This window comes from Poecilia mexicana, unplaced genomic scaffold (assembly GCF_051168715.1).
Source record: "Poecilia mexicana isolate PSO_F unplaced genomic scaffold, ASM5116871v1 scaffold_2, whole genome shotgun sequence".
In the NCBI taxonomy this organism is placed as follows: Eukaryota; Metazoa; Chordata; class Actinopteri; order Cyprinodontiformes; family Poeciliidae; genus Poecilia; species Poecilia mexicana.
In genome coordinates this window covers 38192042-38218171 of record NW_028263371.1, presented here as the reverse complement: position 1 = coordinate 38218171, position 26130 = coordinate 38192042, and the positions used below count along the sequence as shown (strand labels likewise).

Here is a 26130-nt window from a genome sequence, read left to right as displayed (position 1 = left end):
TTTTTGACAAGCACCATGATTGTGAAGCGTTTGAGAGTTCAGTCCTAAATATCATGCGATCTTTCTGAGAATTTGAATTTGAGGTTTTCATTTTCTGTCATAATCAAAATTAACGTTTAAGATATCTTATTGTGCGCAATGAATTTATACGAGTTTCACATTTCGAATTTGATTACTACAATAAATCCACCTTTCCATAATATTCTGGAAATATTATGGAATTTCCATAGTATTTCATCAACACAAATGTGTTGATGCCCACAGTGAGGCTTTTGAGGGAAGTAGGTGTGTGTTTGTGTGATTAAAAACTGTCAGCTCAGGAAGTCAGTCTGTTTTGAATAATCACTCCAGAGACGATTTTAAACTTTCAGGTCTACTCAGTGTTCCCCTCCGAGGCTTTCTACATCCAAATTCGCAGCAAGAGAGAAACTGTATTATTTATGTATGTAAATATGCCACAGCTCACAATAAATCGAAGAGTCTACTCTGCCTTGCTTCTTCTGTTTCTTTATGTGAACATGAGGTCTAGACTTTGTATTTCTTACTGAACGTATATTTCTATGCGGAACACAACCACCGTGCTTAACGTGCTACTTACCATAGAGTACAACAAGGTATTTGTTTAGTAGTGTGTGTGTGTGTGTGTGTTGTTGCTGGTGTGTGTAGGTGTGTGTGTGTTGTTGCTGGTGTGTGTAGGTGTGTGTGTGTGTGAGGCAGGCAGGCAGGCTCAGGGTTGGGATTTCGGGTTAAATATTCAAAATGGCGGACGGAGGAGCAGCGAGTCAAGATGAGAGTTCAGCACCAGGTAATGATTACAGCATTTTACATATTCATACTCATATTCAAACTGCGTTACTCGCAATTTATGGTTGCAGAATGCAGATGAAACACAGAACGACCGGCCGACGTGGACCACATTAGGCTTTGTTTTAGTTTACACACTGCTAGCTTAAACTGTAATTTGACAGAGGAGGAAACGAGCTGTTGCAGTGCGACGGCAGAAATACATGGAAACATGCCTCCCCCCTTTGTGTGATTAGACGGCCCGTACGCCGCTACATATTCATACCTCGGTCGACAAATACAACTTAGCATATTTTATTAGTAATCGCCGTCGTGACTCGGGTTCATGTGTAGCGAATATATCTGTTTTCTAGTGGCAGTTGGCTTGTAGTCTGTTAGCGTTAGCTCACCGGCTAACGCTTGGCTTTGTGTTGATGCCCACAGTGAGGCTTTTGAGGGAGCTTTGCATATTCATTTTTTTTTTCCACCGGTCGGGCAGTGGCTTTGCGCTCGTTTCTTTTACAACCAGGGCGTCTCGGAGATATTAATCTAAACACAGCACACATGGCTTTCATTAGGAGCACAGTGCCATCTCGGTGTGCCTCTGTTCGACGTGATTTTTCCCCCTCTTCTCCTCTCTACAGCATTTTGCCTCTGTCTTTTGTGCTCGGCGCAGCGGAGCCACAGCAGCAGCCTGTTGTGTTATTCATGCAGGCCTCCCTCAGCCAGAGTGCGGAGTTCAGCATATTTTACACACACCAAATACATGTCAACACAACACTTTAAAGCTATTATCATCATCTTTTCTCCTAGCATAGTCATCATCTAAGTGGCTAGTATCAGTCCAGTCGTGCTGGAGCTAACTTTAGCTTCGTGAGATGCAGCTGTTGTGTTTTTAAGAGGTAATATAAGCGGTGTTCTGAAAGAAGTTGGTCTGTGCACTTTTCTGCTTGAGTTGAGACCTGTTTGTGTGGTGAATCTGTAACCGAATACAATTTATTCTGTTCAGCCCTCGTTGCTTCTGAAGGATTGGTTCTGAAAACTTAATGTGATTTTCTTCCTTTTGTGGCGGAAGGTTGTCTTTGGACTTTGTGAAGCTGCACTGAATTCAGAGATTGTACCTGTGTTATCCCCCCAGGCACAGGGAGGGGTGGTGAGGCCCACTTCCGGAAGGCCACAGTAATAACAGGCAGGAGGTTTTTTTTTTTTTTGTTATTCTCCATGCTGGCTTCATGACCGGGCAAGACACAGCATGACAGCACTATTTAACTCCATGCTGTTACACTTCTCATTTAGTTTATTTTAAACTCACAAACCCCTTGAGAAGGGTACATTCCTACCCACTCCTTTTTGGACATGGGAGTTAGAGTTAATTAATGAAGTCGGGCTGTACTCTTGTGACATTGGTTTTATATATACAACTTCATTTGCTTTGCTTATGCTTTTCTTTTTCAGCCAAAAATTCCTTGCTGTATATTAAGATGTTTTTAACTGAACAGAATTGATTTTGATTTGTTGTGCCATCATTTTTGAGCAATTGTGTCTGTGTTTACAATTGAAACCTTCGAAAATATCTGATCCAGAATCGCACACACTCAAAATTTAAGAAAAAAATTTAAGAAATATTTTGGGATATTGCCATGATATATTTACAAAATGATACTGGGCTCTGCCTTGGTAGGGTCAGTTGTTCTGAAATAAAAGTTTTATTTGACCGAATGGTCACCTTTGTTCTTGCGCAATGTTACATTTTCAAGTTTGCTTTGAAATACAAATTATTAACAAATTCTGCAACTTGCACAAGCCATTTCTAATTTTTTGATAGTGCATACTTAATTTTATCTGATTTCTAACATACCAAATTGGTTGATTTACGACATAAAGATTGATGAAAAATGTTTAGTTTATTTTAAAAAATTACTCATCTTTATCATGGTTTTGGACTAAATATTCAAAGATAAACTCTAATAATGAATAACTTTTCTGGCATTGTATTTTTATAACACTTCTTTGGTATAACGGCATTAATATAGAGATTAAAAATGTGTGATATTTATTGTTCTTATGTAACACAGCTTGTTAAATGTAGACATTTAACAGCGATGGGTGACGACGAATCTTTTGGTCTCTACATTTTGATTTTCTGTTTTTGTGACTGGAAGTATTTTCAAACAGCCAAATTTGTCTCATGCGGTCAAATAATCTTCAGTCACTCAGGCGTTCTCTTTGGCCTCTCATTTCACTTCTAACTGGCCGGTGTCCTATAACTTTTAGATGTGTCCTTTGTCCAACACACCTGAATCAAATTGCATAATTAGCTCCTCAGAATACAGTGAATTTCTACGGAGTAATGGTCGTAACCTGCTGGATTCAGGTGTGTCAGAGGGAAAAGTTGCAGGACATTGGCTGGGGACCCCTGTGTTTAAAAAGCTTTAAACCACAGAAGCGACATAACAGAAGATTTTAATGTTTTTTAAGCTGGAACTTTTTAAAACCTCATTTAAGAAAATGTTGCTTCTGAGGGGACAGTGCTGCCGTTATTATAAACAGCAGCCACAGACTCTGATTCTAAAACACTTAGTAGTAGTTTTTTTTTCCCGTCTTTCGGCTCAAACTAAATATGCTCACAATAATGTTATAGTATTTGAATGTGCAAAAATAGCACTCAAGTACCCGAATGCAAATGCTTGAGATGAACAGATAGCATGAAATAGCAGCAGAAGAAATGGGTGAAACCTTCATGAAAACTATCTTTGGCTCTGAGAACTGCACTCAGATGGAGTTTGTAATAATAATGAAGATCATTTGAGCAAAATGGAGATTTATTTTTCTGCTTGGTTATTTTCGTACAGATTTTTTTTTTTTAAAGATCTACTTAAAAGAGCTGGGAAGTATTTTTCCAAGTCCGAATATGTACGGGGAAAATAAAATTCGGAACAGAATAATATTTGCATAATACTACATTTCATGCCTTATCATTTTGTCTCATCCATCCATCCCAATTGTGGAATCCATATTTAAAGCCTAGCAACTATAAACTATGTGCCATGAATTTATATTGCATGTGTTTTTTTCCCTAAAAATGGCTACGCAGTGGTAGCGCTGGAGATTTTTGTGTGGAAAAGTGTGAAATCTTCATGTTTAACGATGTGTCTGCTATTTCTTTAAATTGTATTTTTCTCCAAACTGATTCACTTTCAAAGTACAAAAGAAATCTCATGTTATTAAGTGTCAAATTTTATGTTCCAAGATCCTAAACTAAATTTACTGCGTTGGGGATTGCCAAAGAAAAGTTAATTTGGTTATGTCTCGCATGTAACAAGACTCTCATAAATGAGAGTCTTACAGTAGTGTATTTGCAACTGTGAAAAAAAAAGTGTTAATTTATGTAGGAAAAAAAAGGACTTGTATTAGATTGAGGTTCTTAAATAACAGCTGAGAATTGAATGTTTCCCTCAAACTGGAGCTACTTTTTCTCATTTAATCAGTTTCACAGTTCCACCCTCATTCTAGCCTTGTACTTTCATCATGAATATTCATTGTTGTAAACACGGTTGTTATGAATAATGCAACACCCGCTGTAATAAATTCAGGACATGCCATTTCAGAGCACTGAGAGGGCCTCCATGCAGGCTCCAGTTAGACAGGCTGCCTTTTTCCTGTTGTGGAAGCATCATTTTAGATAATAAGAGTTTTATGGTGCCCTAGGACTTCTCATGTTTCTGGGGAATTAAAAAAAAAAAATCCACTCTGACTTTACAATGACATGCAAAACTTGTTAAATATATTCCAATTAGCAGGACATTTTTTTGTAACACTAATACAAAAAATAAGCAAGCTCAGGTAATCTTTTAAGCATTTAATAGTATTAAAATCCTAGATGGAGATAAAAAGTAAAAGTGACAACATGTTTACAATGTAGCAACAAGAGATAATCTTTAAGAAGGCTTTCGGGAAAAGTAGGGAAAGGCAAGTTGTTGCATGCTGCAGGCAATAACTGTCAAGTTGTTCCTAACGGATGACATGCCTCAGATATAATTAAGATCTGGAGTAAACTACTGCTGGTATTTTATTGTAGCTTGTTTTAGCTACAAACAGTGAGAAGTGAAAACGGAGGTCTTGCGTAGGAAAAGATACCGGCTAGTAAGAACATTGTTGCTTTGCTGAGCTTCCTTTGACTTGCTACAGAGCAGAAGGTTCAGAACGATGAGTAACCACCTGAATATCCACGAGTTAATATAAATGTCATGTCCCTCATCAGTGACGTTCATGTGAATTTAAACTGTAACAGTGAGTCATGCGGCTAACCTCTGCTGCATGTACTTAATGGAGGGCTTGTCCTCCCTGAGAAACGTACTTTAATTTGCTTGGATTGGATTTTCCTCCTAGTCTACCGAAAGTTGCCTAATGACCACCCAGGAGAGAAACCATGGTAGCTTACAGAGGTGTTAGACCCATTACTGTTCATCAAATTACATGGCATGCTGTATATAGTTTTGCTCATTTGTGGACTCGGTCCGGCTGCAGCTTCTGGTCTTTGTGGCATGGTTTATTACACTCCAGTCTGAATCTGCTTGGAATATTCATAAAAATGCTGCACTTAGCTGGGAAGTTGTTGTGTTTTTAGGCTAATGGCCCCAAACTCACAGTTAATTTGTCTTGCGCGTACATCCAGACCAATAAAAACAAATCAGCACGGTGCTCAGATTGACCTAAATGTACAGGTTGTCCGTGTAGTCTCGGCTAACCCTGAAAAACAAAGGTGCTAGTACAGAATGAGGATGCGCTAATTAACTTTTTGCTCAGTCTCGTGTCGAATCTCTCAGCTCACATTAATGTCCCTGCAGAATTCAGCCAGCCTTCCCGTATTACAACGCTAATGAGATAACGGTTTAAAATTCTCTGCGCAGGATATTTGTATAATGCACTGTTCCACTTTGAGGTTTTGCAAACCATTCAACCAAGGGGCCGTGTATGTGTAGCGCTGCCGATAACCAAGTTTGCATTCACTTCTTCTCTGCTTTCTCATTTGGTTGCTGGAGGACAAGAAGAGTCGTTTCTCAGCCTCCCCAGGCTTACCTTGTTCAGGCAATATCTTCAAAATCTTTTTATTGCAGATGGCATGAAACATGGAAATGCTCGTCTTTGAATCAACTGTTGACAAGTGTGAACATGTCACTACATTTAAACATGCTTCAGTGGTCATGTTTTATTTAAATCGTTTAAGTATTTATGTCTTGAAGGAAATAAGACTGATAAATAGTGTGAAGTGTAAATTGAATATCAGAGGTGTTATGACAATTGGCATTCATCTAGAATGTGCCAGTAAAGTCCAAGTTGTTGATAAAAGGTGAAACGAGTTCTTTTTCACATTCAAATTAGGGCTGTGCAATATCAGGAAAACATGCAATTAAGATGGTATTGCCAAACACTGCTGTGATGTTATTTATTATTTGCCAAATTCATAGTGGAAAAAACATGGATGATTCTGAAATGAAAGACATGAGTTTGTTTGACAAATTTGAGCTGATTTTGATTTCTCTTTCACAACTATAAATGAAAATAATAAGTTTTTATTTTCCTCCTGGTTAGAGTAGAAATGTAACTGAACAAAGCTTTTGTAGTAGAGGAAGATTTTTTTAAAAACCTCTGAGGGTGTCTGTCTCTACATCACAGACGATACAAATACAATAAAATCATTGGGATTATGTAGAAAAATAATTGTTAGGGTCATTTTAAAAATGAATAAAAGTATTGTCTGGGTTAATGTGTGATTGGGGAAACCTCTCCTGTACTTTTGGTGGATTGTTAAATTTAAAATATTTCATTCATTCACTATTAAGGAGCCCTGTGAAGCATGTCTGACTGATTCATATTAGGTCCAGAAGTAATGTCACCTCATCTGTAAGTGAGAGAGTGCAGTTGGTGCTTCATAATTATTTAAAACTGTGATGTTTCTATAATATATTAAATATTCCATCACAAAATTTCTAAACAGACTAAAGTATTGCATAGGTGATGCTTTAAGCAGCTTTTAGCAACCTGTAGTATCATTCAGCATGACTGGTGTGATTACCATGTTTAGTAATAGCCATGCTAACACCTGCGTGTTCCTGTAGGGTCACCATAACCTTTCCAGAAAGATTGCGAGCAAATATTTGAACACTTAAAAAGGTTCAAGCTTAAGGTACTGCTGTGTTCAGGCCTCACCCTGTTTAAAGGTAGCAGTCAGGACAAACAGCAGACTTGCTTCATTACAAAACAGTTTGGTTTTGAGCGTCTTCTTTACACCTTTCGTCTGGCTTCATTTTGAAACGTCTCAGTGACTTTAAAATCAGGGATGCACCGATGCACTTTTTTCACTTCCGATACCGATACAGATATCTGAGGTTTAGTATCGGCAGATACCGATCTGATACAGAAAAGCAGTGATTTTTAAAAAAAAACACACAAACATAAATGTTCTGAATTAAGAATTTATTTGATAATTATGCACCAATACAACACACTAAAATATAAAAGCAGCTGCAAAAGCTTGGTGAAAAATGTAAAAACAACACAACTTTAATTTGTTCAGTACTTGTAATTAGGAGAATAGCAGCAAATGTAAAATAATAAATAACAATAGGTTGACTAGTCAAACATATAAAATGTTTAATTGCTCTTTCTGAACCATTTGAAAGAACATTTTTGCAATTAGGAATTTCAAATATAAAATGAATATTAAGCCGTGACGTCGCTCAAAGCACAAAGCATAGAATTGGGCTGAATAGATCTGTCCTCAAGGATTGTCATTGATACATGATCTAGACTTTTTTTTCAATATTGGAACCAATACAGATATTAATATCAGATTACTGCATTGCTATTTAAAGTGGCCAACTTTGAGTCATGTTCCCTCAGTAACAACTTCTAAACCGAAGAGTGTTTCTTGAGTATGAGTGGTTAGTATTTCTGTATGGTGCGTTCAGTTATTGTTAAAAAGGTTGGGCATTTATTTGCTAGCTGGGCAATAAGTGATAAGGGCCAGCTTATTTCTCCGTGCATCTCTAATTTTATCTACTTGGTTGATCTGAAAATATTTTTTGTCAGCATACATGTAGAGAGAAACGAGGAAGAAAACATGTTTATTAGTATTTACCGTGGTGCAGTTATCAGCGTTGGTCAGCTGTGATTCGGTCAGGCAGTGGTTGGTTAAGTACAGAGGTTGATTAGGCCTTTAGCCAGGAGCAGTTGCTGTGGATTTAGTCGGTAAGCCCCTTCCCCAGAAGACCCAAATCCAGCCTCGCATTCCTCTCTGATTGGTTGGACACCTGTGCGGCTCCATGACCGGGCCGCTTCCCTGCCGCATTAACTCTGAGCACATGCTCCGAGTGAATTTTAAAAGGGGGGGGCCCCAAAACGAAACACTAATGGAATGTAAAGCTAATCTAAATATGTTAATCCCCAAACACTTCATAAACATGGACGCCAGCGGCCCGCCACCCACTTTCTGAAGTCATTCGCTTTGGAATGTTTTCGCCGTGGGGGTTCTCACAGTAATGACAAGCTGCTGGTGGATTAATGTGGAGTTATTTATTTCCGATTGAGCGAGTCCAACACCCTCCACCCCCTCCGCCTTTTCCCTCTCCCCCCCACACAAAACCCAAACCTCCCCCTCCCTCCCTCTTTAGCAGTTCGGCCCAGTCTCCAGTCGCAGACGCTCCATCGAAGCAGTTCACCCAGCTAACACCGCAAACCCTCTGCTGTCAGACCTCACGTTGCATTCTGGGATGTCTTCAGCCCCTTTACCTGCTCTTAGCTAATTACTTTTTAGGCCAATGCTCACACAATAATTGGTCTTGTGCTGCTTCCTCCCCTCCTTCTGCTGCGCAGAGTGCTAGTTTGAGCACTTTCTTCCCTCTCTCTCTCCATCGTCCTTATTCCCCTGTTTTTTATCGTCCTCCAAAAGCCATCCAATTAATATGCTAATGAGCTGATAAATATTTATAGGGGTTTTAAATTATGCAGAGAGCTTTCAGAGCCCGGTGTGAAATGCGTTGCTCGCAGGACTTCAAAGCCTTGCATCACTAACGAGGCAGGAGTAGATTTGCATACGGCTTTAATCAGCTGAATACTGATTATGCTTCATTATAGAGTTGGATGGAGGGAGGAAAAGGAGGAGGGGGGTTCGGTGTTGAAGGAGTCCGCCAGCTGCACTTGTCGTTTGTTTCATTCCAGCAAGAGAGGGAGAGAGAGAGAAGTTTTTCAGAAGTAGAGGCAATCTTGGCAGCAGAGAGAGGGAGTGCTAGAGAAAAAGGGGGCAGAGCTGTAAGAAAAGAAAAGAGGGGAGCAAGGAGAGCTGTTTGCCTAGACCCTGTTGGCTTTCCCAGTGTGCGTTTCCCAGAGTTGCTCAGCAGACCGTGTGGTAGAGACCGCCACTGTGTCCCTGTGTCTCTGTGTGCTCGCTGCTGACCAGTGGAGAGTGAAAACAAGAGAGAAGGGAGGCAGAGGCGGGGGGGCGTGGGAGGAAGGAGTGCGTTCTGGACATCCTGTCGGTGGGGTTGCCCATTTGGGCGGGTTGTACTCGACAGGTCCAGCAAGCATGCAGGAAAGCACAGGTGGAGCAAAAGCGGGTGAGTTTTTGTTTTTAAAGAACACTGCGAGCGAGTTCAGCTGGGTTTTATTGTTTGGTCGGAGGCTAATCTGGAATATTGACATGCAAATGTTACAGGTTTTATCCGACATGGTTGTAACATCTTGCTTTTTTAAAATGAGTGTTCTGTAGCTTTTATCAGTGAGAATGAATGAGGACTTGAGGAGCAGGAGTAATATCTTGGGACCAGTTGATATGAGATTATCTCATTATGTGTCTGTCTGGTTCTTTCAGATGCTAAAGTGAATAATCAGTCAGAAACTTCTAAATGTGAAATGGAAAGAGGTGACGGGAACACCGGTCAGTATCGATCAGCCTTTTTCTTTTTTTTTTTTTTTTGCATGGTGGAGATATTGAATTTTTGGAGTTTTATCTCCTCATTCAACAGGTTTCAGAATCGGATCCGAAATTTATTTGAAAAATGTTGGCAACACAAAACCATCCTGTTAATCTTTGTAAACTCATTTGATCAGCTTTCCAAAATTTCCATTATTTTTATTTTTCGTTTTGTTTTGTTTGGTTTTGTTCCAATGCTTTAGTGACGTTTCGCTGCAACTATGTAACCTTACGTTGAACACTGAAGATAAACATTTGCATTCTTCCTGATATATGCTTTGAATTCCTGTGTAAGCTGCAAATGTGAACTCTTTTATTTAATCAGTAACACGCAGCTGTTTTCATATGCATTTAAAGAAACATTTCTTCCCACCTGCAGATATTTTCAGTGTTCCTCTTTTTGTTTTTTAACTGCAGTGTCTTTTCTCGGTTGAACCGCTGTTACAAACATGTCTGTGTTTCTGTCCCTAGGAGTCCAAACCAATGGACTGGACTTTCAGCGGCAGACGGTGCCAACCACAATCTCTAACGCACATGCACAAGCCCTCTTCCAACAGGTACCACATCGCACATGCCTGCATGAGCTGCAGCATTCACTTTTACCTTTCAAAAGTTCTTGTTTTAATCCAAGGAGCAGCCGTGTTACAGGAGACTGCGGCTTTAAATATTCATAAAAGTAGTTGCATTAAAAAAAAAAAAAGAGGGATGCAATTCTAGGAGAGGTATGCTCATCAGCACGACAACATTTGCAAGCAAGGAGTTCATTTAAATGAGCCAGGCTCTCTCAGTGTCGCCTGGCAACAAGGCAGATTAATCAACCCTGTATGCTAATTAAGCTGCTCTGCGGTTGCTCGGAAACAGATGGCAGAGAATATGCAAATCTATGCAGAATTTACATGCACTGCATAACAGTTATTTTAATTAGCATCTCTGCTCTTCCCCTCCCTTCACTTCACTTCTTCCTGTCTCTGAAGGCTGCGACACATTTTAAATGCCCACTTTTATCGCTGTCTGTCTTTTTTTCTTTTTTTTTTTTTAATTGAAATTCCTCTCACTGCTTAAAGACAAAAGGTGCAGTCTGACCGAGCCACTCAGGTAGCAGAGAAATTAGATTTTTATCGTCTTGGTTCTCCTTGTTTAGCACGATGCTTCGTTTCTTGATCTGATTTGCTTTAATTAAAAAAACATCAGTGTCTTGCTCCTATATTTTATGATTATGACTTAAAAGGACATAAAATTAAGTTTGGCTCTCCGCTTCACTTCTGCCAGTCGAAGTCGGAAGACTCGGGTGCTCTTCCTGCCTCCGTCCAGCAGAGCGTGTTGCCTCAGACCCAGCTAATGTTGGCAGGGGGACAGATTGCTGGAGTAAGTGGCCCCCCGCCCCCGCTGTGCTCGGTCACAACCTCGTCGTTGCGTGCATCCCGCCCCCGTGATCACCTCTCGATACGATCAGTCCTGCTGGAGAAACATAGCTGTCTAAATGATGGGTTGATAAGTTTGAGCCTTCTCTGCCTGTCTGCCTGCTCATCTCTGTGGTTGTTAGTTTATGTTGAAACGTCTCCATAACAGAAAGTGTAAAGCGAGCATTCGAAGCATTTCATTTCCATGTTTTTTTTTTTGTTTTTTTTCCTGAGAGGATCCGACGGCTGCTGCTGTGCGATGCGGGAGTGAATGTTTACTGTGCATGTGGATCTGTGTTTGAACATCGACGTCAACATGCTCATTCGCACTTTTGCCTGGCGCAGCTGCATGAGTCCTTTTCTCTGTTTTCCTGTGATGACTCATATTTGTGCTTACAAAACAGCCTAAGCTTTCGTTTATCTTTGATATCTTTGTGAAAAGTTACATTCTTCAAGGACATTTAGAAAAATACTTGCAGTTAACACGATTCCATGACTTGCAAAGGTATTCACACTTCCTTTATTTTTTCATGTTACGACCAGAGTTTATTTTATTAAGATTGTATGTGATCCACTGACAGAAAGTAGTAAATAACTGAAGTGGAAGAAACATGATTTTGGGTCTATTTGAGTTCATTTATTTATTTTTTACATATAATCTAAAAAGTGTTGCATATATTTATGTTCAGGCCCTCTAGTTCAGTACTTTGGAGAAGTACTTTTTTCTGCACTTACAGCTGCAAGTCTTGTGGTTTCTCCACCAAATTTGCTCAACTGGAAACTGAAATTTCTTTGTAAGGTAGCTCAAGCTTGGTTAGATTGATTGGAAAACATCTGTAAGCAGGAATTTTTAAATCTTGCCACAAATTTTCTAACTTATTTCGGTCTGGACTTTGATTGGACCAAATGAATATGCTTTGATCCAAACCAGCTTTCTGAATGAAGGGTCATTGTCTGCTCCCACTAAAGCCTTTTTTCTTCCTTTAAATCTACCCATCTTTACACCAAGCATCTCCACAGCATGATGCTGCCACCACTATGTGTGACTGTGGAGATGGTGTGTTTAGAATTATGGGTTGCCTCAGTTTTCTATAACATATGGTGTTTTAGATCTAGGAATAATAGTTAAATTGGACTTCTGATGGCTCTCTCTCAACTTTCTTACTGCCACTATTTAATTTTTCACGCGTAAAATCTCATCAGCTCCCTGACTCCTCTGAAGACGAGTATCCACACAGCATGATGCTGCCACCAGCGCACCTGAGAAGTATCAAAAAGGTGTAAATACTTTTGCAAGGCCCTGTGATCGAAACGCTGCAGGAACAAAGCACAGCTACACTTGTGGTTTTGTTGCATCAACACCAACTGAAGTCGGTGTTGACATTTATTCAAAAAACGAACAATAACAACTTGTTGTTATTGATAGGAATTTACTTTCAGTATATTTACTGAAATATTTCCAGTAAATATACCCAGATTACTATCAAAACTCCCAGGCATTAAATCATAAACTTATCTCACATCTGACACTAAACTTTTCATTGGTATCGAAGCCAAAGCACACTTCACGTTCCATGCGATCTATCCTTAAACCCAAAGCGCATCACCTACTTCCTCGGTGTTTCCAGCCGCGCCGGTCTCATGCCTCCTGTGTGTGTTTCCCCTCAGTTGACCCTGAGCCCGGCGCAGCAGCAGCTGCTGCTCCAGCAGGCCCAAGCTCATCTGCTGGCTGCAGCCGTGCAGCAGCAGCAGCAGCACTCCGCCAGCCAGCAGAGCAGCACCACTGGAGCCAACATCTCGGCCACCGCAGCCGCGCCGATCACCCAGCTGCCCCTGTCACAGCCCATCCAGATCGCCCCTGTAAGTCGCCACCCTCCCTACGCTTACAGTAAAAAGTTTCAGTTGGCTAATTGTTTGTGTGTGTGTGTTTTTATTTTTTATGTTTTTTATGCAGCAGCTGCCGCAGAATCTAACCCTGCCTCAGTTTGTCCTGGTTCAGTCTGGCCACCCGATTGCAACGCCGTTGCAGCCCACTCAGTTTATCATCTCGCAGACGCCGCCGGCCCAGCAAGGCAAGTGGATTTACTCGTACGATTTAGAGGAGAGAAACATTAGCAGGATTTTGTTAAAATGCTCCTGTTGCATGTAACTCTTCAGGTATATTGCCAGCCCAGAGTCTTCTAACTCAACTACCTCAAAGCCAAGCTAACCTCCATCCGACTCAACCAAGCATTACCCTTGCAACTCAGGTAAGATATAATCAAAGTTTGTTTAGGTTGTTAACTTCTTATACATGTCTTGTTTATCTTTACTCCTTTCCTCTGCAGCCTACATCTCCAACTCGTACGACGGCAACCACCAACATTCAGAGTCTGCCCCACAGTCAGACGCCCCCCAAGCGGTTGGACACCCCCACTATGGAGGAGCCCAGCGATCTTGAAGAGCTGGAGCAGTTTGCCAAAACTTTCAAGCAGCGGCGAATCAAACTAGGCTTCACGCAGGTAAACGGTCAAGAGATTAATCTGAAAAAGATTTCGAGTTGGATTCACAAATGTGTGCTGGCAGTAAGCATCTCCAGTTGATTTTACATAGTTTGTGAAGGTAGGAAATTTTCTTTTTGATTTCCCAAATCTGTATGTAGACGTACTAAAGGTGCAGGATAATTTCCTTCAGATTTGATCAATCTTTTGGTTGCAGACTTTCAAATGAAGCTAAATGGAATTGGTAAATAAAATGAAACTAGATAAATGTTTTGCACTCATTTCCAGAATGTAAAACTGGGAGGAGAATTTAAAGTTTGAAAAAGTTTGGACTCCGACCTGTAAATTACAAAGGAACCCTGTTTTTAATGTCAGTTGTGTTTTTCTTCATATTTAAGGTATCATATACCTTTGGCACTTTTAGAGAAATATATTCCAACCAGTACAGAGACATAAAGGAAGCCCTGCACATTTAGTTAGTGTTCGACTCCAGTTTGAAGTCGTGCTGTTGAGTTACACCTAAATTACAACTTCCTGTCTTGTAGCATTATTAGCTTTCTGTGTCTGAACCAAGCTGAGGTTCAGGAGCTGCAGCAGCAGGGATGTAGGCAGGAATCGGCCTGCATACTCATAGATCCATGCTTATTAAATGAGGAAAAATGTGTGAAAGTCACATGTAGGCCATTTTAGGCTCTGATCAGAATATTTTTGCGAATCTAAAAAAAAAAAAAAAAAAAAACTTTTCACTATGTAATTTAAATGAATAGAGATTAGTTTTTAGAGGCTTTAATCAGAACTAGGAGACTAGAAGACCGTTAATAATTTATGACTCTCATATTTCTGTGTCGTTGTCTCCCTTCAAATCGCAGGGGGACGTCGGCCTGGCGATGGGGAAACTGTATGGAAACGACTTCAGCCAAACCACCATTTCTCGCTTTGAGGCCTTGAACCTGAGCTTTAAGAACATGTGCAAACTCAAGCCTTTGCTGGAGAAGTGGCTTAATGATGCAGGTTTGTCCCTAAGCCCACCTTGTTTCTTGAGTTTGAAGACAGATGGATCAATGTTCCAACACACCTGAATCAAACAAATCGTCATGAGCATTTTGAAGAACTTGACCTCAATGACCCCAGTTGAAGGATGGTGGGTTTTGCATGATGTACTTTGCCTTTACCTCCCTCCTTTCCGTTTGTCGGTGCTGTTTGTGCAGAGAACCTGACATCTGACCAGTCCTTGTCCAGCCCCAGTGCCCTGGGCTCCTCAGGCATGGGCATAGAGGGCATCAACCGCAGACGGAAGAAAAGGACCAGTATCGAGACCAACATTCGAGTGGCCTTAGAAAAGAGCTTTCTGGAGGTGAGAGCTTCATGTTCATGAAATCAAAAGTCCTGATTGAAATGCTTGAATTTTTAAGGATAGACTTTTCAAGGTTTGGAAAGTGCATGACATCCATCTGTCTGCATTGTTTTGCAATAAAGTTGCAGTAGATTTTTAGGAGAAAAGACTCCTTACAGAAAGTCAGGCGGTTATTTATATAGTGTAAGAATTTCATTTGAGCCACAAACAGATTTGTACAACGTAATGACAATTTATTATTCTTAATGGCTCAGTGAGTTATTGATTTGAGTAATTGAAATGAAGGTGGTCTTATATTTTATTCACTAAACTTATTGAAATTGCTGATTTTATTTTATTTATTTATTTTTTTGTTAAATCAATGTTTTGTTCTCAGACCAGTCGGGTGTAGAGAGAATTAAAATTGTGTTATATTTGTTTACTTTGTCCCTGCTATGCAGAACACTATAATAAGATATTAATAACAGTAATTAATTATGTCATTCAGTGGTGAATTGAAACTAATCTTTTTAGTTCATTTGTATAGTTTTTATCTCCAAAGTGTGGTGCTGAAAAAGTTTGAAAACTTACCTTTGAAACTCAGCAGCAGTGAGGTTGTTTTGGATGACGCAGCACTGCAGCTTCCTCAGTACTGACAGGGAATCCCTGGCTTCTTTGCCCTCTTCAAGCAGAACCAAAAACCTACCTCTGACGAGATCAGCATTATCGCTGACCAGCTCAACATGGAGAAGGAGGTGATCCGGGTCTGGTTCTGCAATCGCCGACAGAAAGAGAAGCGGATTAACCCGCCCAGCAGCGTCAATAACGGAGGAGGCAGCACCTCCATCAAGACCATCTTTACCCCCAGCAGCCCTTTGGTAGCCACACTCGCACATTAAAACCGTTCTTCAGCAGTGTCGGATCTTTTGACTGATCCGTCACACTTGATGCTTTAAGCTAAACTTAAACAAGATGTAAACCCAGAGAAGGTTGCTGAGTGCTCCTCCGTATCCTCCTCTCCAGGTGGCAAGCACAGCAAGCCTTGTTAGCAGTCCAACTATTAACACATCCACCACCCTGACTGTAAACCCAGTGATGCCTCTCACCAGCACCAGTGTCTCCAGTTTGGCTTTCACAGGTTTGTGTTTGTTTTTAACTGTGACTGAAACCTTGAATCAGTCAATCTAAGCCGGGTGTCTGTTTCATTTATTTTTTAAGAGCAACTTTTGTGTTAAAATGCCCTAGCTGTAAATCTACACCTGTGCGTCTCGGCATGCACGAACTTATGAATAGGCAAATAGCTTCCTCTGTGTTGTACGCCTGCAGCTGCTGCATTCCTGCTTATGCTCAACTTTATTCGAGCTTGAAATAAGTTGCAGATATCGTCGATAACCTTACTGAATGTCAACGATCTTACATGTTTGTTGTTTTAGCTTCAGTAATGTTTTATAGAGTGTCTTTAACATTGCAGTGGGCTGTTGTGCAACTTTAAGTAGTTTTCAGTTGAAAGGAAACAGCTGCAGGCAAGTGTTGGAGGTTTAGGTGGGGACCACTTTGCATATTTATACGCATTTTAAAAGAGGACAAGCTGCAGAGTTGCAGTTAAACTATTTCGACATCACATTCCAGGGTTTCCCCCAGAAAACTTGCTAAGCCCGGTGGTGGGGGCGTCGAGGTGGTCCACCGGCGGTCCACCGTGTTTTTGTATTAAAAGATGTTAAGTTGACAGAAAATATTAAAGTATTACTGTGTAATTATATGTTACAGGAAAACATCTCCAGTGAAATGCTATTTAAACCTGCAACTAGTCTAAAAACAACAAATTTGCATTTCTGTTTAATCCAAATTAAGTCGGCAGCTCCATCAGGCCCCCCAAGAGCTTTAGGGGCCCCATAAACGCTAATATTTGAAAACAGACCACAGATACATAAATGTAACACTTGCTTATTGAGATTATCAATGCTGTTAAATTTGATTCAATTTCAGCATACATAAATTAAAAGACCTTTAAATTGTTTAACATTTAAATGCAAGATTTTAAGGAACTGGCAAGTTTACTTTGTAAAACTTCAAAGAACAATATTCATATTGTTTTGTTACCATAGCAACAATCTGATTCTGTGAGTTTAATCTTTGAATTTACAAATACAAATTAGTAAACTCCGATTATAACTTATTTCACTAACTAACACAGAAGCTGTTAGAGGTGCTGATGATTTTAGCAGCTAGTGGGGCCCCACATTGAGCTGCGCCACCAGAGCTAACGCGGCGGGTTTTAAACTCTTACCCAGAGTTTCTCCAAAGGATCATAATTCCGCACAGTAAGTTGATGTAAATATCCATACAGGTCAGCCTGTGTCCAGTTTGAGTGAAAGGAGGCGTGCGTGGTCCCGCTGAGGTAAAGCAGCGGAAGCACGCGAGGGAAAGCGCAGAGGCGCCAGCTGTGTGATTGGTCCGCGCTGTCGGGTTTAAATGCATAAACTATAAACCTATCTATTATAAACCTATCCTTAAGGATGAATCTGCTCTGCTAGTGAAATGCTCAGAGCAACAGAGACGCTTGCAGCCTGGCACTAAAAAAAGAAAAAAGTGATTTTTATTTATTTTCCTTGAAACGTTACAAGCAACGCTTAGCCTGGCGGCGAGGCTAGTAAAGCATGGCGGGCCGCCAGGCTTATAATACACTGGAGGAAACCCTACATTCATTATTTGCAAAAGTAAAACTTTCTGTGCATGGAGTAAAACTGTGGCACAGTTTAGATGAGGAGTTGAAAAAATGCTCAATGCTGTAAATCAATTCAAGAGACTTTAAGTCAAAAACGATTAACTTTTACACACTTTGGAGTAAATTATATATCGTTTCCAACTTATGTTGTTAATTTAATGTATACGGCCACGAGAACGGGGCAGCTTTATACAAGATTTTGTCTTCTTCCTGTTCTTTCCACTTTTTTTTTTTTTTTTTGTGTGAATTAATGTTGAAATGCATTAAATTGAGCGTTTAACCTGATTATTTTCACGGAGAGAAAAGAAATTGCATTCCTCCTCTTTCCCCATCTGCTAAGGCACAACAGTTGGAGGCACAAACACCGCATCGGTCATCTCCACCGCACCTGTACTCACCACGTCGACCAGCGCTCCATCGATAAGCCCATCCACGACCACTGTTCAGTCCACATCCACAGACAGCAAAGCCAGCGTTCAGGCGCTGGTCACGCAGGTTCCGACGTCCATAGCGACGTCCTTAGGGACGGGTCAGGTGATGGTGGCCGCTCCGGGCCTCCCCACAGCCCAGCTGCCCACCAGCGCCAGCTTTGCAGCCATGGCTGCAGCTGCGGGGCTGACCCCGGGACTGATGGCATCATCCCAGTTCACTCCAGGGTTAGTCTCTGACTTTTCTACAATTTGCTCAGAGGTTGTTGTTTTTTTCTCTCTCTGTATGTGCCTTAATAATGCTTGTCTTGTTTTCAGGGGGGCCCTTCTCAGCCTGACTCCTGGGGGGCTTGGCAGTGCACTGAGTCCTCTGATGAATAACAGCACTCTGGCTGCAATTCAAGGTGTGTGCTAGCCCAGCGTCATGACCCAGTAGTAAACATTTTGGATAATTTCCCTTTTAGCAAAATGAGTGTGGTTTTCTCTTTTTTTGTGTGTTTCCTTTGTGTAAGAAATTGCATCCTGAAACAAGGGATTAAATAAAACTTCACTGGGGTTAGAATGATACTTTCTAAAAGATGAAAATGAGAGTTTCAAATAAGAAAAAGTAATTTCTAAACAACAACTGTCATCTGTGTTAGTAACACAAGAACTTCTGGTTAAACTCATTGTTTTGATTCCCTGTAGCAACCATTAATAAATCCCTCTGTGGGCTTTAGAGAATTTCAGTTTAGTGTAGGATAATCCAGTCCAGATTTGAGAAGTGTTAGATTTTGAAATAGCGCTGATCTAATTTGGTCTAGATGCCAAAAAGTCAACGCCATTGCTAACTGTTTTATTGTTCGAGTGGACTGATTTCAAAGCAAAACAAATGAAATTGTTTCTATTCAATCTTTTGTTTCTCCCTGCATATAAAGAACTAAATGCATCAGTAGAAAATGGATAGTAACGTTTGGATAAGTTACAGTCCATAAGAAATGGTTGCGTTAATTGAAGACCTGTAAATATTATTGAAAATCTTGTGTTTTGCACTCTAAAACCGATCCCCGCGCCTCCTCCTCAGCACTGGCGTCGGGCGGCCCCATCCCCATCACGTCTCTGGACGGCAGCAACCTGCTGTTCGCCAACACCTCGGCCGCCAACACGCCCAACCTGGTCACCACGCCGCTCTTCCTCAACCCCCAGAACCTGTCGCTGCTCACCAGCAACCCGGTCAGCCTGGTGTCGGCGGGGGCGGGCGGGCTGCAGGTCACCGCCGACGCCCACCACCAGGCCACCACCGCTGCCGTGCCTGTGCAAGCCTCGACCATTACCACTGCCTCCAAGGCTCAGTGAAGCCTCGGTCCCGACGCCTCGTTTCCTGCCACGAGCACTACTTCCCCGTCACAACGGGCGGGGGACACAGGCTTCACTACCCGCCCCCCTCCACACTTTTCACATGAGAACTAGAACATTATTTAATGTATTTGCTGCCACCAAAAAGAAAACGACATCCAATATAATTGGGCTTAGGTTTTGTTTTTTTCTCTTATTCTTTCTTTGTTTTCAATAGTTCTCAATATTTTTTCTCACAAACACTCTTGTTGGCCTGAGAAAAAAACAAACAAACTCTGCACCATCACACTATTATGTACATATTTCCTCCTATTACGAGGTCAGAATCACATCTGACACGTCTAACCAAAAAACCAAAATCTTTGTCCCTTCTAACATTTCAAACTTGAGTCTTTTTTCACTAATTTCACAATGTTTTGTCGTGTCTAACAAGGGTTTGTGTATCACTTTCTTTGTCTTCTTAACATTTTTGACAGGCCTCAACTTAAACCATATCAAAGTTGTACTCTTCTTTGCTTTTCCTTTCTATGTATTTTTTTTTCTGTTTTAAATCTTTATAATTCTAATAAGTTAATATTCACCTATCACTTTTTAATCGTGGTTATAAGGCTTTAAATACAAGTAATAAGTGGCCGATTTAAAGGTTATCATTGCTTTAAGGGTCGGAGGTGACTGGGTGGGTCTCTCTGCGTCTCTTCTCTGGAAACACTGAGTTTTACAAGTGGCTGTGGCGGTCAAAAGGCCTCTTAGCTTTTGTAAAACGAGGGTCTAGTTGTGGATTGTTGACACTGACAGACAGTGGCTCGAAATATTTGTGTGGAGAGCTTTTATAGAGAGCGAGCTGCAGCCACGTATCCGGACGAGGTGGTTTGGGTTGCAATGTGCTTTCTGCAGCTCTTCCAGATCAGTTTCTGGCAGTGTGTCTTTTTTTTTTTTCTCGAGGAGGGCCATGTACTGGCGGTACTGGCTCCACGGGATCTTATTGTGGGTTTGTGTTTTTTTTTTTTTTTCCTGTTTCTTTTTAATAGTAGTACTGTCATATATGAACTTGTGCACAGTATCTGTACCAAAAAAAAAACAAAAACAACTGGATTGATGAGCTGCAGTCTGCCTGATTTTGGGAGGAATGAATACGTATTTTAAGATATACCAAAAATATTTGTTAAAATAGTTGCTGTGTGTAGTCAGTGTAGCTTAGTCTAGTCGATATATTTATGAGTGCAGAATCTCTCTTCATTGTCAACAGAATATAGAAATGCAATATTTTGATGACCATTTTCCAAAGATTACATTGTTTTTTTGTTTTTTTTTTGTTTGTTTTTTTAATTGGCAGCACTACTTGCCAACATGAGAGGGATGGGATGGTTGTGAGAAATTGGTTTCTTTTTTTTACTTTTATGAGACATATTTGTTCATTTTTACCACCTGGGCCTTGCCCTCGATTTTTAAACTCGTTTTTTCAGAGCCGTTTGAAGGCATGCTTTTTTTTTTCTAATCTGTTCTAGTAGCATTTTCGACGTTTTTTCTGAACCGTAGTGGAAAGCAGGCATGGGCCGGTATGGTGGACTTGAGTAAAAATACCAAGTTTTACGCTTTTCCAGATGATCTAATTTCTTTTTTTAAAACCGGCTTGTAGCTTGGCTGACTGTCATTTCAGAGTAGTTCCTTGATAAGAGTGAAGGATGTTTTGAGCCAAGGATTGTTTTCCAAACAGCTGATATATATATCTTTTGTTTTGTAAGTCATAGAAAAGTGTAGTTTCCTTCTTTTGGCGGCCAGCAGTGCGCAACATCATTACTTCAAATTGCACAAAAAAAATCTCTGTTATTACATTAAACAGACTTTAACCATAGGAACTGTTTGTAACAGGTAACCGGCCCATGCCTAATTGAGTCTTTTTTTTTTTTGTTTGTTTGTTTTTGTTTGTTTTGTGCTAATACTCAGCCATAAAACAATAGCTCGAACCAAAGCGGTTTTACTCAGTAGTTGCTGTGCCTGCCGGAGCACGCAAGTTGCTGTTCACATGGTTTCTACGACTCTCCCCGCCCGTCCAAGCAGTTTTTTTTTCCCCCCTCTTCTCCAAATGCCAGATTCTCCCCGATTTGGTGCTGCTGGAACCAGATCACAGAAACTTAGCTTTAACAACTTGCTGCTGAAGCTCCCGACGGGGAGCCGAGCTGTCGAGAGGCCTGCATGCTTCCTTTATAGCTTTACGACTGCGCCCTGTGGAAGTCGGGGTTTGGTAGTTTCGACCCTCCCACTGGGGCGGGCTCACCTGTGTAAATGCATAAACCCAATCGTCACGTTTGCCTCGGCGTCGCCGCTTTGACCCATTGTGTCTGTGGACTGGTCGTAAACCCACCAAACTGTTTTACAAAGCAGCACATTCAGTCACACCCCACAGAAACGTAGCATTGATCGATATCCAAATGATGACTTTAGTTCCTGCAGTGATTTTATCATTTTGTTTTGTTTTTTTTTCCTGTGGCTGTAAGTCGTGAAATTTGTCCACACGATCCGCCTGCTTGTTTTCTTTTGAATAATTGTGACTAAATATACCTCAGCAGAAACTTCAACATAGGTTCACCGTTAGACATTTCTGGGTGTAGAATGTATAAGTGCTGTCTGGCTTTACCATTCAGAGGTTTTACCGTTCATAGGAACCACAACGTTAAAGGACAACCTACTACTACTACTGCTATTTTCTAGTACTACTATTTAAAGGGTGTTTCTGGGTTTAAGTGTTTTTTTTTTTGTTTTTTTTTTTTAAGATCTTTCTTGCCAAAGTAAAAGCCTTTTTTTATCAAAGCTTTGTGGATGTCTGGCCCCCTCCAACCTGCAGGGGGCGCTCAGTTCCTGCCCTCCTTTTTAGTCATTATGTTTCACCTGCACCATGACGAACCAGCTGGCACCATAGGATGTTACTGAAATATTTATCTGAGGAAAGACTTAACAATTAGAGAAGCAACCTTTTCTTAATTCTATATAAATATATATATAAACATGTGTAAGATATTCATATTTTATATTTGAACTAGTATGTTATCAAGATTGAATGTAGTGTTTATCATGCTAACTCAAAAGAATAAATCTCCCCGCAATCTTCTAATGCTTTATTCACTTTTTTTTTTTTTTTTTTACCTGACCAAAAATATGAGAGGAAGTTAGTGAGGATGCCTCTGTTTTTCACCGGAGGAACTCGAGACGCTGAAGCATCTGACCTTATTGCTTTATAATTATTATTATTATTGCTAATAGTTTATTTTTTGCGTTGTTGTGAATTTAATTTGCTGTGTTGTCTTTAACAATCATTTTTCTTTAACTTTTTGCCTTTTTTTGTATAGTGTGAGAGGATAAGATCACTGGCTTTTGTAGTTTGATGAGAAGAGGATTAACATTATCATTTATGCCTTACTGTTACGTAGAAGACATGAGCATTGTAGCGTTGGGGTGTGTGTGTGTGTGCATGTGTGTGAGTGAGTGAGGGCTAATCTGGTGCATTTCGGTGAAGTGGTAGATATCTGGGGCATTTTGGAGTGGATTAGTGATGTGTGTTTTGTTTCGGCCAGGTTGGGAAATGCTTTACTTGTAATTCCAGTGGCTTTTTGTGTGTGAAAGTGTGTTTGGGTTGTCTGCAAACCTTTACGGTGCATTTTCCCTCATCTTCCAGCTGGTGTAAGGAGTGATTTTCTTTTTTCTTTCTTTTATCAAAAAGTTTGATATAGAGGAATGCTTACTTTTTTTTTTTTTTTTTTTGACTGAGTTCGTCTACTGATTAAGCCACAGGCTTCACGCAGGCCGTTCGCCGAGCCTGCTTTGGGAAAATCCTACCGTTTGTGGCTGATTTTTTTTTTTTTAGTTTCTTTTGATATTCTTATGAGCTGTTTTCTTGGCTTTTAGTGCTTCACTGTCAGTAGGTGATCTTGAGACTTCAAGGCGTTCTCGTGGTTCAACAGGCGACTATATTGAGCCCGATTATGTCAGTTTGCTGTGGAGGAAGAACAGGTGGACCACCAGTAAGGCAAAACAAACTGTTGTATACCTCATTTCTTAACTCGAAACTGAGTGAAACCTGCTTTAATCTACTTATAAGATAAGAAAAATGTTTTTAAAAGTAAAAAAAAAAAAAAAAGTCAGTGAAGAAGCCTGCTCATACCTGTACTGCCACAAGGTGGAGGCAGATTACACGCCAGTGCTTGTGAATGTCTGCTGTTTTTTTTTTTTTCCTTCACGACTTGTGCACACACGTGTCTTTACATTTGTCAGAACTGAAAAATCTGCAATCCTTTGTTGCCACTTTAGTTGATTTCCTACCCTCATCTTTGTGTGTATACACTTCTTTTTAAGTTTGACAATCTTGTTTCGTTTTTTTTTTTTCTTTTTCTCCATATTTCTGTTTGTCATTTATGACACGGTACAAGTATGTGCAGGTTTCCTCCTGTCGTGGCCCGCTCTCGGTTTCCTGTGGTACCAACGCTAACCAAAGACTTCTAACTTGATTGTACGCGAGCAACGCCGTCGTCTCGCCCATCCCCGCCTCACTGCTCAGCATCTAATCCAGACTGCACTCCCTCCACGTCCCTCATCCTCCAGAGTCCCAAAGCGTTTCGACTGTAAGGGGATGTTTTATTGTGTTTGTTTGCATTTCTTGTGGTGAATGTGCGTCCCGTCGGTGCAGCGGTTTCAGTGCCTGTGGGCGGGGATCGGAGGGGGCTGAGCGGGCCTCTGTGACGGGCACGAACCAATGTGGCGACAGCTGGGTGATGTTTGTTAATACACGCTGAGGGTGGATCCTGTGCACGCTGTACCTGCTCAGGACTTTGTACGTCCTCCCTTACTTTCTTCCATCGCGTCTCTCTCTCTCTCCCTCTCTTTCTCAAGGACTTCTTCTTCTTCCCCTCGCTTCCCCCTTCATGTCTCCAGAAACACACGTCCTTCCCTTCACCGTCTCCTCTCTACAGACTCTGTGACACTATGCATCACGGTCCGTCCCCGCCCGGCTCAGACCCGACGGGGCTTCGGTGACACTTTTGTCTAAGGCTTTACTCCAGGCGAGGCCGTCCGGCTCTCACAAGCGCTATCCCAAAGCAAAAATCCAAATATTTAAACTTTTTTGACAAACGCAGATACCAAAGATATCTCTTTTTCTCTCTTTCTCTCTCTGTGTGTGTCTCTCTGTGTCCCTTCCCGCCCTGCAGCATGTGTATTAAGAGACAAAACCCAGCTCTGGCTTTTAGTCCTTAGCCTCAGTAATTCCAAAGCTTAGATGTATATTTTGGTATATCTCTGAGAAGAAGAAGAAAAAAAAAAAAAAAACTTGCGTGAAAAGCGTTTGTTTGTTGTAACCTCTTTTTTTTTTTTCTGTCACAGCATGGAACTAATTGCAGAGCTGTCTTACTCTTAGTAGGTTAAAGATATAGTATTTTTGTATGTTTTTTTGGGTGTGTCATGTGTGCGATTATCAGTTTTCCGGCCCAGGCAACCACGGCTTTCAATAAAAAAAACCCCTGAAAAAAAAAAAAGGATGACAACCATGTACATATTATGTCAGTGTATCTCGAGAAATGCGTTCTGTAAAACAATTCACGTTGGGAGCTTGGGCTGATCTAAAGGAATGTGTTCCTGTTTTATTTTCCTCCTTTTTCTTACTCTGCAGTCTATCAATTTACTTTCCAGGACTCGAATGTAAGGAGTTTTGGTTTTCACCTGAAATTACAACACTGAGAGAGGGACACTGCTCTGATATTATTACTAAAAAGAATAAAAAAAAGAAAAAAAAGAAAAAAAAAAGTAAAGGCCTCCAGTCGTGGAGGTTTAGAAATGAAAGATTGTGTAGGAGTTTTAAGTATGTGAATCAGGATACATAGATTTTGATGCATTTGTCTGCTGTATTTTTGTTTTTATACACATACAAAGATAATCTTTTACTGTAAATGTACAGTTCTTTTTTTTGTTGTAAACATCATTAAAACTGTTTTCCAAGTGTTTTGACACGTGCTTTATCCTGTTGTATACAATGAATGCAATACTAACTATTGGGTTCAAATTTACATCGGCCTGTGCTTTACTATGTTTAGAAAATATCTCTATTACTACTACTGCAGCATGATAGCAGGCTAAAGAACTAAAACATTAGATCAGACTAAACGGTTCCCTTTTTTAGTCAGAATTAAACTTGATCTATTTGCTAAATGTCAGAAGGAGACTATTTTTCTAAGTTTTTTATTTTAACGTCCAAAGTTTACTTGTGCTTCTGTAGTATGTGGTAAAATTATAATTTCAGCTATTGTAGGGTCAAATATTTTTGATGCCCTTTAACAATATTCTGTCAAATCATTGATGGGAATTTTGGTCCATTCTTCCCAACAAAACGGAGTCAGCTTTGTAGGTGGCATCGCTCACACGCTTCCTGTTGGAGTCAGATCCAGGCTTTTTTGACGGTTACTCCAAAACATTGATTTTATTGTCCTTAAAGTTACTTTGTAGCTAACTTAGCGGGATTGTTAGTGTTGTTCACCATTTAGAAAACTGAATTTAAGCCCGAGCTTTAACTTCTTGGCTGACGTCTTGAGATGCTGCTTCGGTTTTTGTATCTGTTACTCTTTCCTTAAGTCATTTTATCAGTCTATCCTGGAGCAAAACACTCAAGAGAAGGTTGCCACATCCCTACTTCAC

At 40.6% G+C, this 26130-nt stretch overlaps 1 protein-coding gene across 2 annotated transcripts; it reads left to right on the top strand.

Annotated features, from left to right (window-relative positions):
- The first annotated feature begins 646 nt into the window (after nucleotides 1–646).
- Nucleotides 647–25440, top strand: pou2f1b (POU class 2 homeobox 1b). 2 transcript variants are annotated; one of them, XM_088015875.1, is made up of 15 exons: nucleotides 647–805; nucleotides 9653–9718; nucleotides 10226–10311; nucleotides 11024–11119; nucleotides 12823–13014; nucleotides 13109–13226; nucleotides 13312–13403; nucleotides 13482–13655; nucleotides 14504–14640; nucleotides 14829–14988; nucleotides 15657–15845; nucleotides 15991–16105; nucleotides 18033–18348; nucleotides 18439–18524; nucleotides 19184–25440. In XM_088015875.1, the coding sequence occupies exons 1-15, from the start codon at nucleotides 760–762 to the stop codon at nucleotides 19453–19455; spliced, it is 2145 nt and encodes a 714-aa protein (XP_087872001.1). In that variant the 5' UTR covers nucleotides 647–759; the 3' UTR covers nucleotides 19456–25440. The 2 variants fall into 2 exon arrangements, with proteins under 2 accessions (XP_087872001.1, XP_087872006.1); XM_088015880.1 differs by lacking the exons at nucleotides 9653–9718; nucleotides 11024–11119 and having other exon boundaries at nucleotides 652–805.
- The last annotated feature ends 690 nt before the right edge of the window (nucleotides 25441–26130 follow it).

Coding starts and splice junctions, on each gene's coding strand:
- pou2f1b (XM_088015875.1), top strand. CDS start 760: ATGGCGGACGGAGGAGCAGCGAGTCAAGATGAGAGTTCAGCACCAG. Junction 10,312..11,023: donor CACAAGCCCTCTTCCAACAG/GTACCACATCGC, acceptor CACTTCTGCCAG/TCGAAGTCGGAAGACTCGGG. Junction 18,349..18,438: donor TCATCCCAGTTCACTCCAGG/GTTAGTCTCTGA, acceptor TCTTGTTTTCAG/GGGGGCCCTTCTCAGCCTGA.